At 33.7% G+C, this 23,870-nt stretch overlaps 1 protein-coding gene across 4 annotated transcripts; it reads right to left on the bottom strand.

Annotated features, from left to right (window-relative positions):
• Positions 1 to 1,360: 1,360 nt before the first annotated feature.
• On the bottom strand, positions 1,361 to 18,003 carry LOC143255518 (uncharacterized). 4 transcript variants are annotated; one of them, XM_076511306.1, is made up of 8 exons: positions 17,832 to 18,003; positions 12,336 to 12,425; positions 11,191 to 11,342; positions 10,666 to 10,956; positions 5,107 to 5,295; positions 3,495 to 3,626; positions 3,123 to 3,278; positions 1,361 to 2,483 (listed from the first exon to the last, which is right to left on the bottom strand). In XM_076511306.1, the coding sequence occupies exons 3-8, from the start codon at positions 11,208 to 11,210 to the stop codon at positions 2,411 to 2,413; spliced, it is 861 nt and encodes a 286-aa protein (XP_076367421.1). In that variant the 5' UTR covers positions 11,211 to 11,342; positions 12,336 to 12,425; positions 17,832 to 18,003; the 3' UTR covers positions 1,361 to 2,410. The 4 variants fall into 4 exon arrangements, with proteins under 4 accessions (XP_076367421.1, XP_076367422.1, XP_076367419.1 ...); XM_076511307.1 differs by lacking the exon at positions 17,832 to 18,003 and adding an exon at positions 17,578 to 17,646; XM_076511304.1 differs by lacking the exon at positions 11,191 to 11,342 and having other exon boundaries at positions 17,832 to 18,002.
• Positions 18,004 to 23,870: the final 5,867 nt, after the last annotated feature.

The following is a 23,870-nucleotide window of genomic DNA, read 5'->3' on the forward strand; positions in this document are numbered from 1 at the left end:
GTTTGAGTACCTTATAAATCAAGTTACTCCATTGCTGATTATACTCTCAAAATTTGCTTGTACAATAATGAATATAAAATACAAAGAATGAATTAAGTAAGTAGCAAATTTTGAAGAGTCCATTTAAAATTTTTCTTTGGCAAATAATCAACTGATTCACTAGATGCAGTTAGTTTGTCACTACCATCATTTAGTAGTAGAGGACATTCGATATTCTAGGACAGAAATGAGGCCTATCACCTATAGGAAACTTTCAAACCTGATAAGTATGTGATTTGTAGTGGTAAATACTGTAAATTATTGAATCAATATAAATACGAACTCCCAAAGGTTTATAAGTTTCTGTGGAACTTGTTTGAACTATAGCTGTCTGCTGCTAGTCATAATTCAAGGTGTTAGGACATCACAGGTGTTTCAGTTCCCTACAATTTAAATGAAAACTTTCCCACTAATCTTAATGGGGAATTATCAAAGTTTGTTGTTCAAATACTTAAGGTGAGCTCCACCCATCAGTTGTGCTAACTTTTCTGACAGCAGAGGCACACCAAGCTGTTTTGTAATCTCTGAATGTGTGTTATAATGACAGGCATCTATAGATGCCATAAATGAACATATTTACAACCTATGTGTTGTTATCACATACAAATATTGCCTGCACAGTATGGGTATTGTTTAACAACAGTTATCAGGGGTGAAATGTTAAAGTTTACTTTGTTTCATTACCAGTTACTAATGAACTGCTGGAAGCTTATACTTCAGCATTAATTTCTTAACCACTAATGATGTGAAGTTAGAAAATGGAGAGTTTCTTTGAATTTGTTACAGTGTACAGAATTGCAGGAAAATATTTTGGGGTTATCATAATTTCCATCTTTTATAATTATATTATTGTTTTTTTTTACTTTTCCATCCAAACATTCGTAACTTATCAGTAGTTTTAGGTATGCTCTTGCTAGAAAAATAAAAATGTTGCACAGAAGGTAAACTTAAACTGTGTGCAATCATGGTTTATATTGTCTGGTCTTCTACATGTTAGAAACTGTTGTGTTTATAGTGGCTGAGAAAGTCTGGGCATCTGGATACCTGCCAAAATTACTCATCTGGGCAGGAGATTTAGTACCCATCAAACACTAAGCAATCCAGTAAAACTCAATTTGATAAAGGAAGTTGAAAATTTTTGATAATTAAGAACTGTTATTATACTCTTATTTGTACAATTAATGTACCTGTTATGACCTTTTCTTGAATAATACATATTGATAACACTGTATTGCTACTATCAAGCTTAATTTTAAACCTCATGTTCAAGTGAGACTTCAATCCAAATTTCTTTCTATGTAAACAAATATCAAACCTCGAGCCTTTGTTAAAAATTAACTTTATTCAGGCTTTCACCAGACTATTGTACGATTGTATTTTAGAATACCATTCAGACATTCAAAACAAAAACACACTAATCACTAGATAAACTACTGTAGTAAATAAATGTTTAAAAACTTTTGTAAAAAATCTGAAATATCCATCTTACTGTTGTTGGAAACAACAGATGTATTTCAAAAACAAAATGATTAAAACTTACAAAACTTTGGTTGCAAATGAATTCCTTTTCACATCAAAGTGTCAATACACTTAATTAAAAATCCTTACTGTGTATACAGAGGGCAGTGTTGGTCTCATCTGTTGTACATTTTATCCCAGGATAATAAGTTATTACTGAACAGAACATATTTTAAAGCTTACAAAAATCATAAATAGGATTTATATTGTATCTTAAATCTGTTCATGAGAGTTAATTATATGGTCTACTGTAATTGGGAATTCTAACGAGAGTATTACCCAGTTGTTAGCAATGCCCAATGTACTCTTATACTGATTTAAGTTTTGTAACTTCCAACTGTTAAAGGAATATTTTTTAATAGATGTAATATCTGATGGCCATATACTCTGTCACCACAGAGAATCTGATAGTTCTTTCTGTATATAGAGGTTTGAAGAGAACCATGCAATTCCACAATTTGTTTTAACCCTTACATTACAGACTTGTTTACCACCACCCCAACAGAATTTTCACTATCCTCTTCTATATAGTTAAAAATGATATTAGAAACGTACTTGAAACAAAATGCATGCTGTATCAGAATTCACTTGTTTCAATTTTTGAACCAATTGTTCCAATAAATTTAAAGTGAAACAGATCATTAATGATTCATTTTTAGTATAGCTTTAAATGTTAATGTTAAGCAGACACTTCACTCATGCCTATAAAATATTTACAAGTCATCATTTTATCATGAAATGGAAGAGTAAAAATTAATCTTTTTCCCCATCCTTAATGATACAATTCATGAAAGAAAGAAAAAAAAAAGTTCAGTAAATCTTGAAGAATTTTTTCTTTTATGAAAAAACCTCATCAAAGTTCCATGGAGTCGAACTCTTCATTGGTTATTGGATCAGGTATAGTATCATCTGTCAGCAAAGTGTTACTGTCAAGAAATGGAAAAATAACGTTAGCTCTCTGACTTCAAGCCAGTCAGAAAATGGCTGACATAAAACATAATCTGACTGTTTATCTGAAAACATTAATTAACATTTCACAAAAATACAAGGATGTTCCACAATCTATGCATAAAAGTATAATTACATATAATATGTCTCTGTGTAATGTATATTAAATATAATACATCTAGTTTTTGAAACTCTATGATACACTCTGGGACCAAAATATTAGGGAATGTACATCAATCATACTTAAACATAAGACATTATAATTGTAATTTTTAATTAGTATTCCTTCAAAAATAACTTTGGATATTTTAGCCATAACAAGATCTTGTTTCCTTCTTTGTCATGTTTCTAAATAATTATATTCAACACAGGAAATTAATGTCCTATCACGTGAGCACTTGTAGAATATTAAACTTTGGTGTCAAAACAAATCATATTCCTTATGTTTGTTACACATTAAAAATAGACTTGCTATAGGACCTTGCTTGGGAAAATAGTGATAGTCATTCTTTTTTATTACATCATATGATAAATTAAGAACTATGCAAGGTACACATGTATACCTATCCCATTTTAACTTTTATTGTATGTAACAGAAAAAGTAATAAAATCTGTACCTGTCTTCATCATCATCATCAGTAGTAGCTGTATTATTGTTCATCTCTGCCATGTTATCTGTTGCCATCTCTTGGGAATTACTCTGCAGCAATTGTGTAGTAACGCTGATAGGTTTGGGAGGTTGCCATGGTACTAATGCTAATGATGGTTTTCGGCTGCAATGCAAAAAAACTATTTATATAATTTGTTTTTTTACAATTACCATTTTTAATAATATAGTGATAATGTGGCATTTGTTAGACTCAGAGTTTTTCTAACTTGTAACTAAAAATAAAAAGGTATTTCAGAAAAAGAAACAAAAAAAACCAGAAACTGAAAACATAGTTTAAATTTAAAAAATAGTTGAAACTGAAGAAAAACAAAAAGCTTACATGTTCATCAAAGACTGGAAAAATGCTGTATCTTTTTCCACGATCTTTTTCAACTCAGGAGCCAACACTAATTCACCTTTTTCTTTAACAGGTTCCTCTGTGCGAGATTTGCTACTTATTCCATCAGCTAACCTATATAAAGAATATTTCTTGATGCTTCCATTAAACAGAAATATCTTTAAAAACAATGAATAAGGGTTTATTTCTTTGTCACTCTAGTGGTTGATTGGAAAATTAGTATTTTGGCCATGCATTAAAGTACTGTAGAATTAAAAAAGATGTAAGAAAGCTAAAAAAATAAAACCTTTCTTACATGACTAAAATATAATTCCATATTATCTTGAAGTAATAAATAACAGATTCGAGACAATATCTTTCATTCTATTATTTTAGGTACAAGTGACAAACTTTAAATATGTCTAAATTTTATGAATTAGAAAATATACAAACACAGATTTATTTTATAGTATTACTATGGATACAATTAACAATCAGAGTAAGTTTCTTTATGCATACAAATGATATCATACAATAAAAAAAATGGTAATAAAAAAAGCCAGAGATACCAATAAAGTTTTTATATGACTAATTCTGTTCCATGTTAACCCTATTGCAACAGGCTTATATAAAATACAGAGATTACATACAGAGTATTTTCTACATAAACAAATCAGATTTTTTAAAGAGGTGTTTTACTACAGATTGGTTTGCGAAAATAGAGTATGTTTCATTACTATTCCCAGTGCAAAGTGATTTTGAGGTTAAATTAAAAAACAAACTATTCTTCATCCCACAACTCTCAAATATCATTTATGTAATCACTAAGACATCTTAAATACGTATCAAATGTTTGTTTTCAGTAAGACTTTATACTTCACCAGTTATTTTCTCTACCCTAACTCTATAGGGGTTCAGTGACCTTGTAACCATCACAAAAAAGAAATTACCATTTTCTTCTTTATAGAATGACTTCAAATTGTAGCATGAAACTATAATTTTCCTACATAATTTTAAACTCATAACAGCATACATTTATTTGTACTTAAATTTTGTTGTTTCATGGCTTTTTGAATGCCCGTTGAATCACTAACTATTCATGTCATTATAAGTTGTAAATCACTTGGGGAAAATGGAGGTCACATTATGCTATTGAATTATGTTACCCACAAGCAACAATTTCTCCTAACTATCACTAATTTTCTAACTGCACAACAAGAGCCATTATAAATTTATCCAAGCTATTTGAAATCTTTCACGTAGAAGGAAGAGATTTTAGACTATCTACTACTTTTACTAAATGAAACCAACAGTGATATTTAATTTCAGCAATTTCATGTACCTTATATGACTGAGTTTTTCTCAGACATAAATAGTAAATAGTACACAGGCATGCCATCCTTTGAAGTCAACCTATAGAATATGGTACAAGGTTTGGGTACCTCTGCAAGCTTACTTACAATTATCAGGTATTGCTTCAAACACAATTTACACATTCTGTCAAAAGATGCATAGTCTAGGTAGCTATAACCATTATAATGTTTTGCTTCTTTTAAACAAAAGCCTTATTACATCCCTTAAAAATTGTATATATGGATTTATACAACTTACTTACATTGAATTCAACTGTTCCTCAGACATCATAGATTTGACAGAAGAAGGGTCCATCCTGGAAGATGCTGATCTTCCACCAATACACCCAGGTTGTTCCAGTTGACAGTTGTTACTACTTCCACAGATGTCAATCTGACTAAACCAGGCTGCCATCTTTTCTTCACTGATATAAATTTTATTAGGTCTGAATCTGAAATACAGAAACAAGAACAGAAAACTCATGAAGTCATGTTTTCTGTTGCAAAACAACAACATATATTTTCAATATCCTGTTTCAAAACCTTTTTGGAATACCATAAAACAACTTGGAGCTCTGCAAGAAGCACCATAAAGCTGAGTTTTTTAATTAAGTAAAATAAATGTGTACTAAATACCAAAAATGTCTAATGCATTTTTACAGTGTACATTGTTAAGAGATAACTTGAAGTGAAAACAAGTTGGTATTGTCTTGCCACTTTATTATGGAGTTAACTATTTGAGGTGCAAAATTCCCTGGTTCTTACCAAATCCTTGTGGAAATGTATGTTATATACTGTGAATTTAGTAATTAGATTAAAAACCCAACTCTTAGTATAAAATAAAATTGTTTACAATACAAATAAAAAGATGTATAGGCCTTTTTATTTTTTTTAACTAAGAAAACTTTAAAGATTCCAGTGACTGTTGTTACTTTTTCTCATTTGTTTAGTAAAAACTTAAGACTTCATGATGTAAAGAGAAAATGCTTTCTGTGAATACACAAATACACAGAGAAGTTCAACACTGTGTGGTAAAAAAATTACTGTTTGATGTATGGGTAGGTAAATAGACTACTTTTATTTTACCCCATCAGATTTCTAACAGTAACAATTGTCAAAGACATGAAGACTCAAGGGAAGGTCAGGGGGAATGTCCCCTGGAAAATTTTTAATAAAGAACTCAGAAATGGTATATTCTCAAAACTTAAATAATTATGCAGAAATTTGTAATATCAATGATACCACAGCATAAAACTAAATTAATTCTCTGGAAGGAAGGTGACACTATTACTCTGTGTGCTGGGAAACAGCTCACATGATTACATTCATTGCGTATATCCTTTTGTGCATTTAACAGAAGTGTACTGCTAATGCATGTAAACAATCACATGGGCAGCCAATAAGGTTTGCAGAAAATGTTCACTGATCTGTACATACTTTATAAATTACATGGTAAAATAACCAGAGATGTTAAAAAAAAGGGGGAGGAATAAAATTGTTACAAAAAGTTTTCAAACTAAGCCGCTCAATATACCTCATGTTTGACAATTGGCAGAATGCACGTTTGCAAGAGTAAGAGGAAGTTGTTCAGTGATACCATTAATCTTTATGCTGATGAGTGTGACAGTCAAAACATAGCTACAAGGAACTCCAAATTTCTGTAGAAAAGAAGGGGAAAGTGTTGAAGCCTCACAAACTTGGAATCGTCTGTTGATTAAAAAAATGTTTAACAAAATGGAAAAATGACCACATAACCCATATAAATGGAGGTCTTGCAAAATGTCATACCTCCATGTAGTATCATAAGCCTTCTCAAGATCAAAGAATATAGATACAACATGTTGTTGTTTGAAAAAGGCTTCTCTGATTGATGTTTCAAGTCGAATCAGGTGGTCCATGGTGGAGAGCTGTCATTGAAACCTACACTTGGTGGGTGAGAGAAGGTTGTTTGATTTGAGAAACCAAACAAGACAAGTATGAACCATCCTCTCTACAGTGTTACAGAGACAGCTCATCAAAGCAATTGAACGGTAGTTTGATAGAATCTTGTGATCTTTCCCAAGCTTAGAGAAAGGTAAGACAATAGCCTGGCACCAGACATCAGGAAAAACATTTTCCTGCCATATCTGGTTAAAAACAATCAGAAGAATAGCAAGAGAAGCAGGAGATAGATGGCACACAATCTTGTAGTGTACATCATCAGGTCCGACAGATATACTGCCAGACAGACGAAGGGCCAGTTTGAGTTCCACCAGTGCAAAAGGTCAATTATAATCATTAAGATAATCAACTTGAAAGGAAAGAGGTGATCGCTCTACCCGAGTCTTGAAAGATAAGTAGGTGGAGAACGAAGCAGATGTGCTAGATACCCAGCAAAAACTTTTACATAGGGTGCTGGTAATGTTCCAGGTATCAGCTATTTCCTGGCCATCAGAGAATAATATTGAGAGGGGGTCAGAATTACATTGCTAAATGACCTTTCAAATCTCATCCCATATGACTTTAGAAATTGTGATAGAAGATATGTTGGTTGTGAACTTAATCCATGATTCCTTCTGGCTTTGATGTCTTACCCATCGAGCATGTGCACAGGCCTGCTGGAAAAAGATGTGGTTTGAGAAAGTGAGATACCTACGAAAAGTATCCTAGGCCCGTTTAAAGACTTCCATGTCATGTGGCAGGCAGGATTTCACCAGGCAAGGATATCATGGAAAACATGTTGAGGTTTTGGGAATACACTGAATACAGTCAGTCACTGCTTCCACACAATCTTCTATTGATGGCTTACAGACGATGGCAGGAACAAGTTCTGTAAAAGTAGTGAAAGAATGCCAGTTGGCTTGATCTAACTTCCACCAGGGCATGTAGTTCAGTGGCAACAACCACAACCAGTCTCTCAAAATTCTCATGGGTTATTGTCAACCCTCCATGAAAGGTGAGAGAATAGTGAAGGGGAGCAAACTGAGAGATTAATAGTAGTAAAGGACCGACTAGTTGCATGTAAATAAGTATAAGAATCAGAATTGAAAAGAGAAAGGGTGTGATCTGAGAGCATAAGCTCTATGAAGCAACCATTCCTATCAATATTAGTACCTCCCCAGAGGGGATTATGTCCATTAAAGTCTCTCAGGATTAAAGATGGAGATGGCAACTGTTCAACGAGAGCATCAAGGTCTGATGATCATGGGTCCCTTCAAGAAACAGGTAGAGAGAAAAAACAGTGATGGTATGATCAAAGGAAACAGGGATGGCTATGGCCTCCAAGTTTGTGTCAAATGGCAAAGACAGGGTGGGCACGTGTTGATCACCAACAGTGCCACTCCTCCATGGACTTGGTCTATCACACAGCCTGTCATTTCTGTACAAAGAAAACTGCTGAAAGTGCTTTTATGTCATCCAGATTAAAATATAAACCTCAACAGTTCCATTGTATCAAGGTGGCTATTTTTATTTATGTGTAGGCAAATTGAGTGGAAAACCCTTCTGTTTTCAACCACTTCTTTTTTCTTATTCGGTAAAGATCTGTCGATCTCCATGGATCCTGCCCTGGGTCAACTGGACAGATCTCTCTGTGCCTCCAAAAGAATCGTTCTCAAACCATATGAAAAGTCTTTTGACTTCCATGTTTAAAAAAGTTAGTGAATCAATGTCAACATGCATCTCTGTTCCTAACATTCATTCCAGCAAACCCCAAGATTCACTTGCTTTGGTTCCGGGTACAGGCATATCCTCAGATACAAGATCCTCCTGCCCCAAGATGCAAAATGATCATTCATTCATGTTCTCAGTTGCAGGAATCCTCTTCTAATAACAGAGAGATCTGTCTGCACTCCTACTGTAGTAGAGGAATGAAGTGCAGCAGCATACGTCCAAGATGAAGTGGTAGATAGCAACTTGCGAGCCTCAGGATAAGTAATGTTTTAAATCGTCTTCAAATGCTGCACCTATGGTTCTACCAACCATCTAAGCCAATAATGAAAGTAGAATAGGTGAGAGCCATTGCAACTGATGCAATGAGGATCCGTTTCACACTCACAGCATTGTGGTCCTTGCCAGAACTACAAGCACACATAAAAAAAAAACCACGACATGATGTCTTGGAGTGACTGAGCTGCTAACACTTGAAACATCTGAGAGAGTTTGGAATGTATGGCCATACCCTGCTATTAAGATAATGTGCCTTGATGATGGCAGGTGGATACAGTGATGTTAATGTTAAAATTCAGACATTGGTTGGTATCATAATTCTGTCTTTGCAAGTGGAGATACACTTCACTACAAAAACTCCTTGGGTGGAGAAACCAGTGAGAATCTCAGACTCTGGAATGTCAAATCCCTCTCAACAATAACTCCTCATGACAAATTCAAAGTATTATGGGGCATTACCTCAAAAAGTATATCCCCAATTGCCTTTGAATGTAAGAGGAGTTCACTGTGTTGAGATGTGGATGTTTCCACCAATATGTCACCAGAGCAAAGCTTTCTGACTGACTTTGGAGAGCCAGCAAGTCTATTTAGTCCCTTCTGAATAAAAAAGGGAGACATTTGCCCTAAAGGTTTGTCTGAAAGAGAATGTATAAGAAAATGAGGTACAGGTATTACAGATGTTGAAGATTGCTGCTCAGAATCTTCGAGACGTGGTTGTTTACCTGTGGATTGTTTTTTCACTATTTTATTTAAGTTTGTATTTAGAGGATCCATATTAGAAAAAGAATTTTTCAGTGCCCACTGACCCCACACACCATGGAGCACTATGAGAAGATGCACCATGCTGCCAAATAAGGACAATACAGCAATGCCAGGGTTTCGTGAGCACTATACTCAAACACCAGCATCAGATACAATGTCCACAACACATGTTGAGAATATCCAACAGTGGTACTTGGTTGATTCTAGCCCAAGTAGACCAGCTGATTGACCCTAGGGGGGCCACCCCAAGGCTGCCCATCTACAGGAATTTGAGGCCAAAGTTGGACCCTTCAACCACCAGGAACCTATCCTCCCCTTCAAAGGTCACCACACATGGCAAACACATGGGTGGATGTTTAGATCTTAGAGGGGGTCCACTGAAGAAACAAAACCTTCCCTGGGAGGTCCCCTCACCATGTACAGGAATCCACACTGAGGGGACATGTAAAAGTTAATTTACTGTTCCAGCAAATAAGCAATTTGATTATGAAATGTGAAAAAAACAGGAATTAAGGTAATGTGCTAAAACAGAAATATTTAATTTGCTGATATTTTAAAATTTCTGTACAAAAACAGTTTGCTAAGATCATTTTAGTTATCAAAGGATCTTGAATACAATATCATTATTCAAGGATTTCTCAAGCCACAAAATCTGAAATTATAAATTAAGGGTTATTTGAAAATGACTAAAAACACAAATATGAATATGCTTAAAAAAGTCAATACAAAAATATTGGAAAGGGATACTTAGATAAAAGTGTTTAACCAGCATATGGCATTACATAACAAGCTAATTAATATCTTTCAAATGACTGGCATAGTTAGCATCTTAACCCAGAATTTGTGTGTTGCATACCCATCTTAGGATTAAACAAAAACCATCACATGATCAGGGGCATATAACGCAAAGTGTACACTCAACATATTATTGTAATTATTTTCCCTGGAATCTCCTACAGGACCAGAAAAGAATAATTTATTAAATATTATCAACTTTATTGTGATGCAGTATCACTCAAAGCACTAATCTATAATTCATAATTCATCAGCATTAGGCATTACATACCATAATAACTGAACAAATATTTAAAAACGAATACACAACTGGATAGAGAAGCAACTCAAGTACTCACAGTTCATCTTCTGATTCACTTTTCCTCTTCAAATGTTGATGATTTCCCATGTTTGCTCCATTCGTTCCAAGGTTGTGTAACAGCTCCCAGCTTGTAGCTGTCTGTGAGGTGCATGGATCAGGAGAAGTAGGAGCAGTAAACCTCATGACTGGAGATGGACAGTGGTTATCTTGTTTGCCACTCCAAGGCATGTATGTGGGAACTGTATGAGACCACGAAAATGTCGGGGTGGACCCATGTACAGAAGCAGCAGTTGTAAATGTCATGGGTTGTCCCATTCCAGAGGTAATGCTGAAATACAAATCAATGCAATGTATTAAAAACAAACTTAAGGTCCTACTGTATTTACTAACATGAGGGTTTCCATTCTCTTCCAGTTAGGGGATGGAAATATTAAAAGAAAATATAACAACTTGAAGATCAAATGTTGTCCAGCAGAGGCATTACTAGACACTAGCATGTGGGACTGGTGCCCCAAGAGCCCAGTAGAAAAATCAGAATAGAAAATCATGGTCTATATCGTACCGGAAAGCAGAAAAGCCCATGGGTCCAAGCACCAAATCTTTAAGAACTTAGTGAAGCCTCTGTTGTTTAAGTATCTGCATCAATTACCACAAGATGAAATGGTGAAAGTTTTAGGTTGTAATTCAGCAATTCTCAAATTGGGGTTCACCAGACTGCCTCAGGAGGACACAGCACATGGAAAAAAAAAATTCTCTCTGAAACTTCCATGGAACTGGACAAAGCACAATTTTCATCAAAAAATGTATTTATTCTAATAAATATTCCTACACAACACTGTCTATGTTTGACTTCTTTTAAGAACAGTTTGCAATAAAAGTATGGTACTTCAGAGTGCTTATTATTTAATATTGCTATAGACCTTTTCCAGACTGGATGGAGGCCTCTGAAACCTTCCAATTATTTACTTTCCATAGTGAAATACTTAACCAAACTGCACAAACTTTGTAGAAGTTGCTAGTTTTGATTTTAACAATTAATATATATTGTGAAATTTCAAAAATTTTGTTGTATTTTTGTTTGTCTAAATAAACCAATAAATACATTATGTAAAGAAATGACTCCTCAGAACTAAGTGAAAGTTCAAACATTTTTTTGTGTGAAGTAAACGTTACAAAATGACAAAATACCAATTCTAAAATATTTGTGGGTTAAAAGTTGTTGTAATAAGAGTAAGTACTGGCATTTGTAGATGATATTTTATATTTCAAATCCAGGTGTTCTCTTGGTAACTGAACATTGCTCATCTGTTGCAGGATGGTTAAATTAACTATAATTGTCTTAAGATAGCCAAATGCTTTGTCATCTGATTAGTGATGCACATGAATGGAATAATGAGATTACCACTGTTCTGTTGACTATAAAGGGTATAACTGTGATAGGGTTAAATGATTAGGTGCTGATAATTCACCATGGCTTCTGAGCTTTTAGGAGCCTCAACTAAAGTTTGGGAGCCCATTATAGTTAACTAAAATGTCAGCAGTTTCAGCTCCTTAGCAAACATTTTCTTCACAATAAAAACAACACTTTACCGAAATGTTTCCACCAAATTTCAACACTATACTCCCTCAGGCTACTTAAACTTTAAGCAAGCTCATTTTTTTTTTCACAAAATGAATAGCCCTGAAGTTTAATGACAAGATGCTTACCTTGATGGATAGAGATTCTGACCAATGTTACTTGTTGTTGGGGTGAAGTACATAATTATCCAAAAACAATGGATTATACTTCACAATTGCCTGAAAAAAAAAAAAAAAAAGTATTTTACTTTTAAACACTATGGCACCAAAATAACAAAGACAATTTTCAATTTACTAATTTGGTTATTTTCCTCTTTACAAGTTATTGCTACCATTCGATTATCCTAACACTAATGAAGCTTAACAAGGCATCTTTCACTACATTGGTGGATAATCAAGAATACCAAAATATCTAACAACTTTTTAGCCTCTAGAGAAAGCTATACTGGTTAATGATGGACATATGGTTTGTGAGCTCTGAGACAGAGAAGTATAATATATATCTGTAGTTACAGATTTAACATGTGGTTTTTTGGTTGTCTTCTTCTGAATTTGTGCTATTATCAGTTTTTTAGTAATTTTGTTTTAATTAATTAGGACTGGATACTTCAAGAGTAAATGAGGTAAATTCTGCTTCACTGCATGAAATAGATCGTGTTTAAAAATTGTGCACTTGATTGTGACTTTCACGAGGCTTAGAAAGAAGTAGATCTTACAGGATAAAAATGTAAATAGCTTTGTGGAGATAATGCTATTACAGAAAGAAAGAAACAAGCTAATAACAAAAATAAAGGAAGCAATACAGAAAAAAGACAAAATTAGAAGAATCTTGTTACATAGAAGAGTGAGAATGCGAGTTTACAAGAATATAAATATAGTAAACAAGCTCAGCATGGCAAGGTACTTAGGGTGCTCGACTCGTAATCTGAGGGTCGCAGGTTCGAATCCCCATCACACCAAATGTGCTCACCCTTTCAGTTGTGGGGTATTATAATGTGATGATCAATTCCACTAATCATTGGTAAAAGAGTAGCCCAATAGTTGAATATGGATGGTGATGAGTAGTTGCATTCCCATCACCACCCACTGCCAACTCTTGGGCTACTCTTTTACCAACAAATAGTGGGACTGACCCTCACATTATAATGCCCCCACAGCTAGGAGGGCAAGCATGTTTAGTGTGACATGGATGCAAACCTGTGACCCTCAGATTACGAGTCAAGTGCCTTAACCACCTGGCCATGTCAGGCCTCTAAAACAATCAAATCAATATTTAAAACAGTTATACACTACATAGACTGATCACATACTTGCATGGAAAAGTAAATCTGTATTATAGTTTTACTACTTAAAGTTTTTGTTTTCACATAACATAAAAGGGCATTCACACACAGAAAGAGAGAATTTAAAAAAACAAACAGAACTATAGCCCAAACAAATTGTGTAATGAGCCATGATCAGTGAATCATCACAAACCCCGATTCAAACCTTGTAAAACAGTTTAATGTACTCGATAAAATAAGGAGTCCAAAACTAAATAGAATACTTTAAACGAGGTCTGATGAGAGATCGTTCAAAGAAACAGTGACCTACTTTGACTTGTATTAAATACTCCTCTAGATAGAACTTTTTTATAAGGACCACACAAAAAATTAGCTAAGGAAATAACACCAGAAAGGGTTGGAAAACGAACAGTTACTTATACTATAAGATGGATGGATGATACAAAGCAGGAGGTTATCAACAGAGTTCAGTCAAAGTGGATCCTTACTGTTGGTGGAGTATCTGAAAGATCAGGGCTTGGACCTTTGTTTAGTCTTGCTTAGATAATTAATAATTTACAGTTAATTATTAAATTTACTGATGACATTAAACTTTTGGATATTTCTAGCTCTTTGGGGATTTAGAGGTGATACAGAATGATCTAAATCATTTGGCAAGTGTTCTTTAAGTGCAAAACAAAAACATTAGGTTATATTAATTTGAACAACATTTATTAAAGTTAAGGTTAAACAGGTTGTTTTTTTATAAAATGTTTCAGAAGAGAAAAAAAAATGTTTATGTTTTTAGGCCTTACTACCTGTTTTATGATATGTAGAGAATAGACAGAATTGATGGATCTTCTTTATTTTTATTTAAATGATAAGAGTGATAAAACTAAGTGATGTGGACTTAAGATTTGGCAGGGAAGACGTCACCTGCAAATTATCATATTTTATTTTTCAAACAGAGTGATCAACCTATAGAAAAGACTGTCTTCAGATGTGGTATGTGCAACAAGATTGGAAGTTTCAGAGAGGACTTGATGAGCATGCGAGGAGCGAGGGTTAAATAGAGGCAGATGTGTATTTGATGAAAGAACTGGAATAACCACAATAGGCATTTGTTTTCTCACAAATACTGTGTTGTGCAGTTATTTTGCTAGAAACTGTTAACTTCATCAGGATTTTTTTTGCAACAGTCCATGTGATTTATATATCCTGTTACCATACATAGAAAATAGACATTTTCAAAATTGCTTATTATTTAAAGGTGCCATTTAGAGCTGATCTCTCCCATGTTTGATACCATTATCTCTGAAAAAAATACAATATTGTTTAAAGTTGCCCCAATCCAGTGAAATCTGAAATGGTTCCCCCAATTTTGGTTCTGGTTTATTTATCAATAAGAAGTACTTTTCCACTTAACCTTTACTTATATGCATTATTAACTGAGTAATTACTGTAACTGACAGAAACTTAAGTTACTTAACTATTAACCTTATTTCTTTTATAGGCAAAAGCAAAACTGCATTAAGAAATTCTATATTATGTACAAGAATGGATGACATGTTTGGTCAAAAGAACTGTATGTTGTCTGACTGAATTCTTAATCAACCTAATGAGTATAATAAAAATTAGTTCTAAAACTGGTTAAAGTTTTCTTTACTACTGATAGCTTACTATGAACAAAACATGTTTGTGGGGGTGAGTGGCAAGTGACCACATATGCTACTGATGGCTCCCAATTAAAACTAGTTTGTATTTTGTTTAAACTATTTAAGATACACATTTAAAATATCATGTATTACTTATTACACAATTTACCCCAAATTTCTTTCAGAATTGAAAATTTATAAAGATAATGAATATTAGAACTGTACCCAATAACACCTTTAAGAGTTATTATCAATACCTGCCTTTACCAATGAAATTACTAAACACAATTGAACAGTATGACTTACACTTTATATTTCAGTAAAACTGTCCAAAGGATGACATGAATATATTAATTAAACCATGAAATTAGTATACATGTCCAATTGATGAAAGAAAACTTTCATAGTCTAATTTCCAGGACTGAGATCTCCAATTGAACAAATTTTTAATTAAATACTAAATTTCCAAAAATTCCAAAATAAATTATCAAAAAGTAACCACACAAGAGTTATGTTTTAATATTTCAACTGTAAACAGTGTAGACTCAGTAGTTCAAGTATACAGCTGGAGTTTGTATTTCCTAGATAAATTATTTATTTATTGTTACACTCATTATAATAAATGTCATTAACATTTATTTTCATTTATTGTATATTATTAGAATCACCGTTTTGAAATTTTAGCTTAAAATATGTACTTAGAGCTAATCTACATCTCATAATCTGGACTAAACTTTGTAAGACATTACTGGAATTACTGCAATACTGTAATATCACAGTTTATTTAATAAACAATTTATTTCTTCTGTTACAAATATTACAAGTTTCACAATGTATAACGCAATATATGGAGAAGAAGAGACCATTTGTTCCATCAAGGCTTTCCATGCAAACCCATCCTTGGACAAAAAGTGAAACATCAAATCCAACTTTTATGCAATCATCAATTCTCCTATGAAACTCACATAAACCACTGGTTTCCACCAGTGTTGACAACAACCGATTCCATAAGATAATCATTCCATCAGTAAATAAAACCATCTTAACTAAATAAATCCAAGCCCGTTTTTTCAATACGTCTGGCACGTACTTAAATTCTTCATTAGTTTATTAGACATAATATATAGTCACTAAAATTGGCATTTTAAACAGAAGTAGCAAAATTTAGAAACAGTAAATGTTTTATAATGTATTGTTGATTTTAAAAAATCCTTTTTCACACATTGCTCAGGTTATTCAGTCTCTTTTATGACTTTCTAGTTACTTGTAACACTGTGAAGTCCGATGAAATAGATTCAGCAAAATTTCAGTCTAATTCAGCACTTCTTGAGCTTTCTTTACCATTATAGAATCCTTCTTGAACCCAAGATAATCTCAGAGACAACCATACTCAAACAGTTCTGTCTACAAAAATTGATTGTACTGCATATATTATTTTAACTTAACTGAACCCAGTAATGTATCTCTACTTTTTAAATTAAAAACATGGAAATTAATCTTTACTGTTGTAAACATCTTTAAAATACTTCCTGGACCTCTATAGGTTCATAGAACATGGGTTGAAAATCACAAGTATCACTATTAATAACAATTTATGTCAGACCCTTGTATCAGTAGTAATATCACATGAATACGTTAAATATGAATAAAATTCAATACAACTGAAGGGTAGACACAGATCAAATTTTGGATTACCACATCATTCCCTCCCATTTTTTAATCCTACCCCTATATTATTAAGATAAACTTTCCTAATCAAGGTATTACAATTCTCAATTCTAATACCGTGTTTCTCCGATAATAAGACCTACCCATAAAATAAGACCTAGTGTGATTTTTGGGGATAGTTTTAATATAAGCCCTACCCTTAAAATAAGCCCTAGTTAAGAGTGGCAGGAAGAGGAAAGAAATAAAAAAAAATTAATTTATTAATTAGTTTAATAGTTAGTTAATTAGTTTGTTTAAGTATTAATCAGTTAGTTTAATAGTTTAATAATAGATTATTTTAAATGGTTAGTTTAATAGTTTTACTTTGTAACTTCATTTTTTAATATATCAAAATAAGACATCCCCCGAAAATAAGCCCTAGTGTCATATTTTGGAGTGAAAATTAATATAAGCCCTGTCTTATTTTCAGAGAAACACGGTACTTAAGTTATGTATAATAAGAGTAGACTAATGGAGTACTGGCACTAATAACAGTAACAACTACTTGTACTACAACTAATAATACCATTACAGTACATCAACATTTAGTATTAATAATACTTAATGCATAACCTAAGTCTCCACACTCTAATTAGTAGAGTTACCTTTGAACAATCTTTACAAATTTAGTACACATTACCAACATATTATTTAAAACAAAACTAACTAAAAGTAGCACTAGCAAACACATCGAATTATTTAGGGTACCACTATTACTAATAATACTTTAGCATTAATTATACCAACCTAAAAGTATGGAATGTGAACCAGACAATACGACATATCTACTGTGTTTATTGTTTATGAGGCCCTTCATCTAATAATATTGTTGGATATATTAGGCCGGCTTGGATACAACAGCCGTACTATGAATATAATGAATATGATATTAGTACTACTACTAGCTTTTGAAACGCTATAGTAAAATAGTAATTTACTTTTAATATTATTAATTAAATATGAATGATTAAATTGCGATAAATAAATTTAAAACTACTTACCTCAGATTCTAAATGCCTAGCTATGAAAGTATTAATCTATTAATATAAAGAGAGATCGAAAAAGAAAAATGTATACCTATTCAATTACATTAACTCAGAATGTTTCTGATATTTCTTACCAACGTTTTAACCCTAACCAATCAACCTCTACAAAAAACACAACAAAAAAACCGACCATTAACGTCCTCTGTAATTTCTAATAATCGTATATAGTTCGAGAAATTTCTTTTTGTGGCATGCGATCAGTTTTAGCCACAGCGAAAATTACAGTTTTTTATTACAATTTTGCTGTATTGTGATATTTTCAAGTACACAAATTTACTCGAAATAGGAATAGTAGTTTACCCTAACAAAAGGCTAAGCACGAAATAAATTTACACTAAATATTTAGCTCACTGAATTGTGGAAAAAACTAGATACAAATTTCACTGAAAAAAAAACTCTACTTATTCAATCTTGCAAAAACATAAACCAAAACTTCCAATCAATTAGATGTATGTAAGAAGATTAAATATAGAATTCTGTACCAGGTAAAAATTCTGTCTGATCTAAAATGGATCTGCTTAAATCTTAAGGAATATACTTTGTTTGTTTGTTTTTAATTTTGCGAAAAGCTACACGAGGGCTATCTGCGCTAGCCGTCCCTACTTTAGTAGTGCTACTCTTTTACCAACGAATAGTAGGATTGACCGTAACGTTATAACGCCCCCCACGGCTGAAATGGCTAGCATATTTGGTGAGACAGGGATTCGAATCCGTGACCCACGGAGTTCGAGTCGAGCGTCTTATCCACCTAGTCATACCAGGTTCTCTTCTTCAATCTATTTATTTGAATATGATAAAATCTCAAAGACTACAATTGTCATCATGTCACTTTATCCCTTCCAATGTAGGGTAAAGGTAAAGTACCTGTTTTCTAGTTAATAAAAGAAATTAAAATTTCTATCATATCGCGTACTTTGTTTTTAATACAGAGAAATGGTCAAAGGAGCCTCTAAGTTTCTTTCATTAAAGTTATTGACAAAACTGCGTCAGTCAGTTAAGATGTTTCTCTACTTTCTTACAGGAAAAAAATTACTGTAAAGCAGCAATTTTCAAACTTTAGTAACCCAAAGACCTAGTTTAATTGTTTCTCGGACCCACAAACCTTACCATCTCAACTGAATCTAGAAGTTTTATCGTAATATTGATGGGGGAAAATCGTTAACCAGATTGTCCACTACGACCAAAAATTTCCACATATGAATGTTATAATTACAATCTTGGTAAATACATAGCATGGGCATTCTTCAAATGTGTAACATCAGCCAGCTCATTCATCAAGGACTCTTTTAATTTCAAATCTAACCTTAATCAACTTAAACATAAAGCCTTAATGGCCAGTTTCGATGTAATATCCCACTTTACAGAACTCCCAACCACTGAAGCCTGCAAGATAGCCTTAGAACTCTATATCCGAGACCCTAACCCATCAATAGGCATTTGACCAATTAGTAACCCTTATAGATAGAATTTACCATGATGAAGGCAAACTTCTTGTTTAACCATATATATATACAAACAAATTTTAAACATGGGCAATCCAGTATCACCAGTTCTAGTCAATATTTTTATGACACAAGTTGAAACACAAGCAATTAATACAGCATTACATCTACCACTATACTGGTACAGATGTGTAGACGATACGATTGCGGGATTCACATCTACAGAACACGATCTTAATTTTTTCAATCACCTTAACTCTACACATCCCAACATTAACTTCACATGTAAACAGGAAGAAAGCAATCAAATATCATTTCTTAACCTCAAAATTACAAGAACCGATACACAATTTAAAACAGAAATCCACGAAAAATCAGCCATACTGAACTATACATTCTTTGGAACTCAGCACACAAAACAAAACAAAAACTCAACATACTAAAAAACCAAATAAACAGAGCCATAAAACTATTCTCACCAGATAAAACTGACGACGAATAAGACAAAATGAAACAATACTTCATCAACATCAAGTTTCCTCCACAAACCGTAAAAAAAAAAAACATTATACGCACACATCTAGACAAAAAGCAAAGTCAACTAACAAAAGTAAATATGCCCCATGATTTAAAAAAAAAAGCATGAAACCATATACTGTTGCATACCATATATTCCCGACATCAGTAGAAAAATAATCAAAATTTGGCAAAAACTAGTAACAAAATATGACATTCCAGTTAACACCAAATTTATTCAAAAAAACAGTCACAGAACTAAGGTCTATACTGTGTAAAAAACTACACTGACAAACACAACACCAACATTATTTATAAAATACAATGTGATAACTGCCACGACTTCTATATTGGAGAAACAAGTAGAAAAATGGAAATCAAATTCAAAGAACACAAAAAGTCAACTTCACACGTTTTCGAACACTGCAAATCAAATAAACACAACATAACCACAGAAAACACCCAAATACTAAATAAAGAAACAAACATAAACAAACGCAAAATTAAAGAAGCCTTACTTATACAACAACTCAAGCCCAAAATAAACCAATACAAAGGAACACCTTTATACCTATATTGATAAATATATCAAACATCTAAGCACGTCCCCTACATTCCTACACTCAATTACACAACCGCCTTCAAACATGTGGTCAGCTATCGGTCAGTAACCCTTTCTTTCTTTGTAAACCTGACGATGACCGAAGAAGGTCGAAACGTTGTTCGCTCCTCTACATAGTGCTTTCTCTACTCATACCAGCCGTTTTTACATATATGATATACTATATGTTCTCTACCAATTTAGTTAACATTTAAATTACAAAACAATTATTATTTTTTGTAGTTAAACTTTTGGAGACAGGGAGATGTTTAAGCAAGCTACTAACTTTTACTTTTTGTAGACGTAAACAGAACTGCAAATAATGAGTTGTCTGGTTTTCTTACATTAATATTAAAGCATTTAATCAACATCCTGAGTTACTCTTTTCAGCAAATCAAATAGTGACTGCAAACAGTTATGCCCTTAGTTTGCACACTTCTCACTAGCTAACTAAGGTAACTAGTGTAATCCTTGTTCTTTTGTGTATTAGTGCTAACGAACTATGGTTTATTAGCATATTTAAGATAATGTTTGGGCTCAAGACTTGAAATTGTTGTGTTTTTGTGCAGATTATATTTGTTCATAATGGACCAGGTAGATTTCTGCTAAATTACTTTTCTTTAATTGTTACGTTGTTTCATTTTCTGAGAACCCTTCCAGACGTCGTAGTGATTTGTTTTACTGTCATTTACAGGAATGAGCACGACACTCTAGAGTGTGCTTCAGTGCTATTAAGTTTGCTATGAGCAAACGATTTTACAGTTTGTTTCGTGAAAGAGGGGGAAGAAGTTTCTTGTAGTGTTTGCACCATGACTATTATTGTATGTATTGAAGTGTAATAGCTTCTTTTTGATAAAAACCAAAGTAAGGGTTTAGATTTCACCGAGGCTATTTGGACTTTGCTTTTACAGTGATGTTTTTACTTGTATGGGTTATATTTAGTTTTCATTTGTTGGACTTTAACTTAATGTGAACAGGTGTACATTGTTCCTGGTGAATTTTTAATAAAGGATTCTCATCATCATTTTCTCATACAGTTTCGCACACTCTTACATATCACTTTTCATAATGTACTGTTTTGTGTTTGCAAATTTGCAAGCCATGTGATTAAATATTTATTTTTATAAGATTCGAATCTTGTCTTTTTCCTTGCAATCAGTTGCAACATGAAGGAAGAATAATCTCAAAAGCCGACGCCAAATAGCCTTTATTTTTCTCTTTATTCTGCACTTAGGGTAAAAGGGAAAGTAGAGGAACCTGGTGCCGTGATTAAAGGATCTATGGATGTAGAAGGTGAAAGAAGCATGTTGATAAAAACCTAGTGAGTATACCAGTCTTACTGTATAAATGCACTTTTCTGTGTCATGCAGGATGTACGATCTGGGGGATTATGAGCTGCTACATGAGACAACTTAGTTACCACACAGTGGTTGTATCTGAGGGAAATCATCTCCTAAATCTAGAACTTTTAACTTAAATGTAAAAGTCCCTAGAGACCATTTGCCTTCAGCTAAAATTCCTCATGAAGCTCTACCCCTGAGGCTAAGCCTCGGAAGTGAAGCTCATTGAATAGAAGATTGTGAGGAAAACTACTGATAGCTTAGGGAGTTTGTGAACCAGTAGGGAAGTCGCTGTAGAGCTCATCAAACTATTTCAATCAGATAACAACTGTTTCCTACTTGGTTGCTCTCTCTGTTTAGAAATGAGAAACACCAATGGTGAACAAGTTCCATAACCATCAGTTCTTTCGCTGGTAGAAGAGACAATGGTCAAGTGACAGGTGATTCATGAGTTATCATTAATGGATAGTCTGCCAACAAGAGTCACTTCATTAGCAGATGAGATTCTGTGCTTTTGTCAGAGAGCTTGGTAATTGTTGTGGCATATAACTCTTTTCTGTGGAGAGTCTGGATTGAAATAATGTTGATGGAGGAAGCCTGCCAAAATGAACTACACCAGCAGTTGGTAGGATGAAGATACCTCAGATACAATAAAAAAAGAAAAGGTATGGACTCTCTACAAGGCAATTAGTCAATAAGCCATGAGCTAGAGTTGAGAAGCCATTGGCTAGCAAATGCTGTAAATGAATTCAGGATTGTTGATAGATGAGCTAGAAATCCCTCGTCAAGGATAATGGTGGCTTTTGTGGCAGGCAGGAACTTTGCCAATAAGAGAAGTTTCCAACTCGCAGTGAATGAAGAGGTTATCACTGGCGGACAAATTCCAATTTAAATATATGTAATGTCATTCAGCAATACAATGAATGTCATCTTCTTACAAAGTAATTACATGATGAAGGAAGATGTACCATGAGTGGACAAAGTTTACCTAAGCAATATCTGTAGCCATCTGGCAATGCAGTGAATGCATTCTCTCTATGCATAAGAAGGGTGAAGACTGCAAGATTCTCACTGAGAGTAGAGGCGAGTTGCTGAGACAACTGAAAGTTATAAAGTCACCATAAATATGGCAGGACCTTCTTATCATATGTTTTCTGTATCTTGCCATTTAGTGGCCTTGGGGTCCCAAGTCAACTTGTCCAAAGGTGGGGCTCTCAGACTCAAAATCTTTACGGTACCTCTTTCATATCAGACAGACATAACTGACACAAATTCATAGAAAACTCACAAGATATCTTCATCAATACCGCAGGTGAATGTGATCAACGTTAATCATATCTCTACTCACATGTTCAAGGGAGCAGAAAGAATAATTAAGACTGTATCAATTTTTTCATAGGCTCTGGCAGGTCATTGCCTTGAACCATTGCTGCTGTGTATAATTGTTCCACTAGACAATGGCACTGAAAATGTGAAAAAGAAACAATTGTGTGACTAAGATTCAGTAATGACCTAGTTACACAAACTGTTAATTCGACGGAAAAATTATGCTGTTCACCAGGCTCATGGAGTCTGGTAAAAAATGTCGTTTTACTGATGTTTATGTGCTGCTTGCATGTTAAGAAATCTTGAATAGTTCACTGAAAGGCTTTTGAGTGAAGCAATGAGGTATCACTTATACATGTGAGACATCATCATCTTAAGAGATGTGGTGTCAGAAACAAATGAGTTTCTGGTAGTCATCGAAATCATTGCCAGCAAAATAGGAAACCAATGGCAGCAGTATTCATGGTTCCTGAACAAATTACGTAACCCAAAGGGGTGCCCACCATGGACTACAGAGAATGGAGCAACAAGGCCACAGGACACACCAATGTGATTTGCTTGCATCTTGCCTGGAAGCAAGATAGTGGGATACTTCTATAAAAACTGATTGCACAAACCATGGAGGAGGACCTGCAATAACAGTGACTGAAGCTCTGGGAAACTAACAGAGTCTGAGTTGGGTCTGGTCCTGAATTGAGAAAGTACAACTGTATTTTGGTGATACAGTTGGTGGTAATTAGTTCTGCTTTGTCAAGCCTGAACAGTAGTT

Source organism: Tachypleus tridentatus, chromosome 7, assembly GCF_004210375.1.
Source record: "Tachypleus tridentatus isolate NWPU-2018 chromosome 7, ASM421037v1, whole genome shotgun sequence".
NCBI lineage: Eukaryota > Metazoa > Arthropoda > Merostomata > Xiphosura > Limulidae > Tachypleus > Tachypleus tridentatus.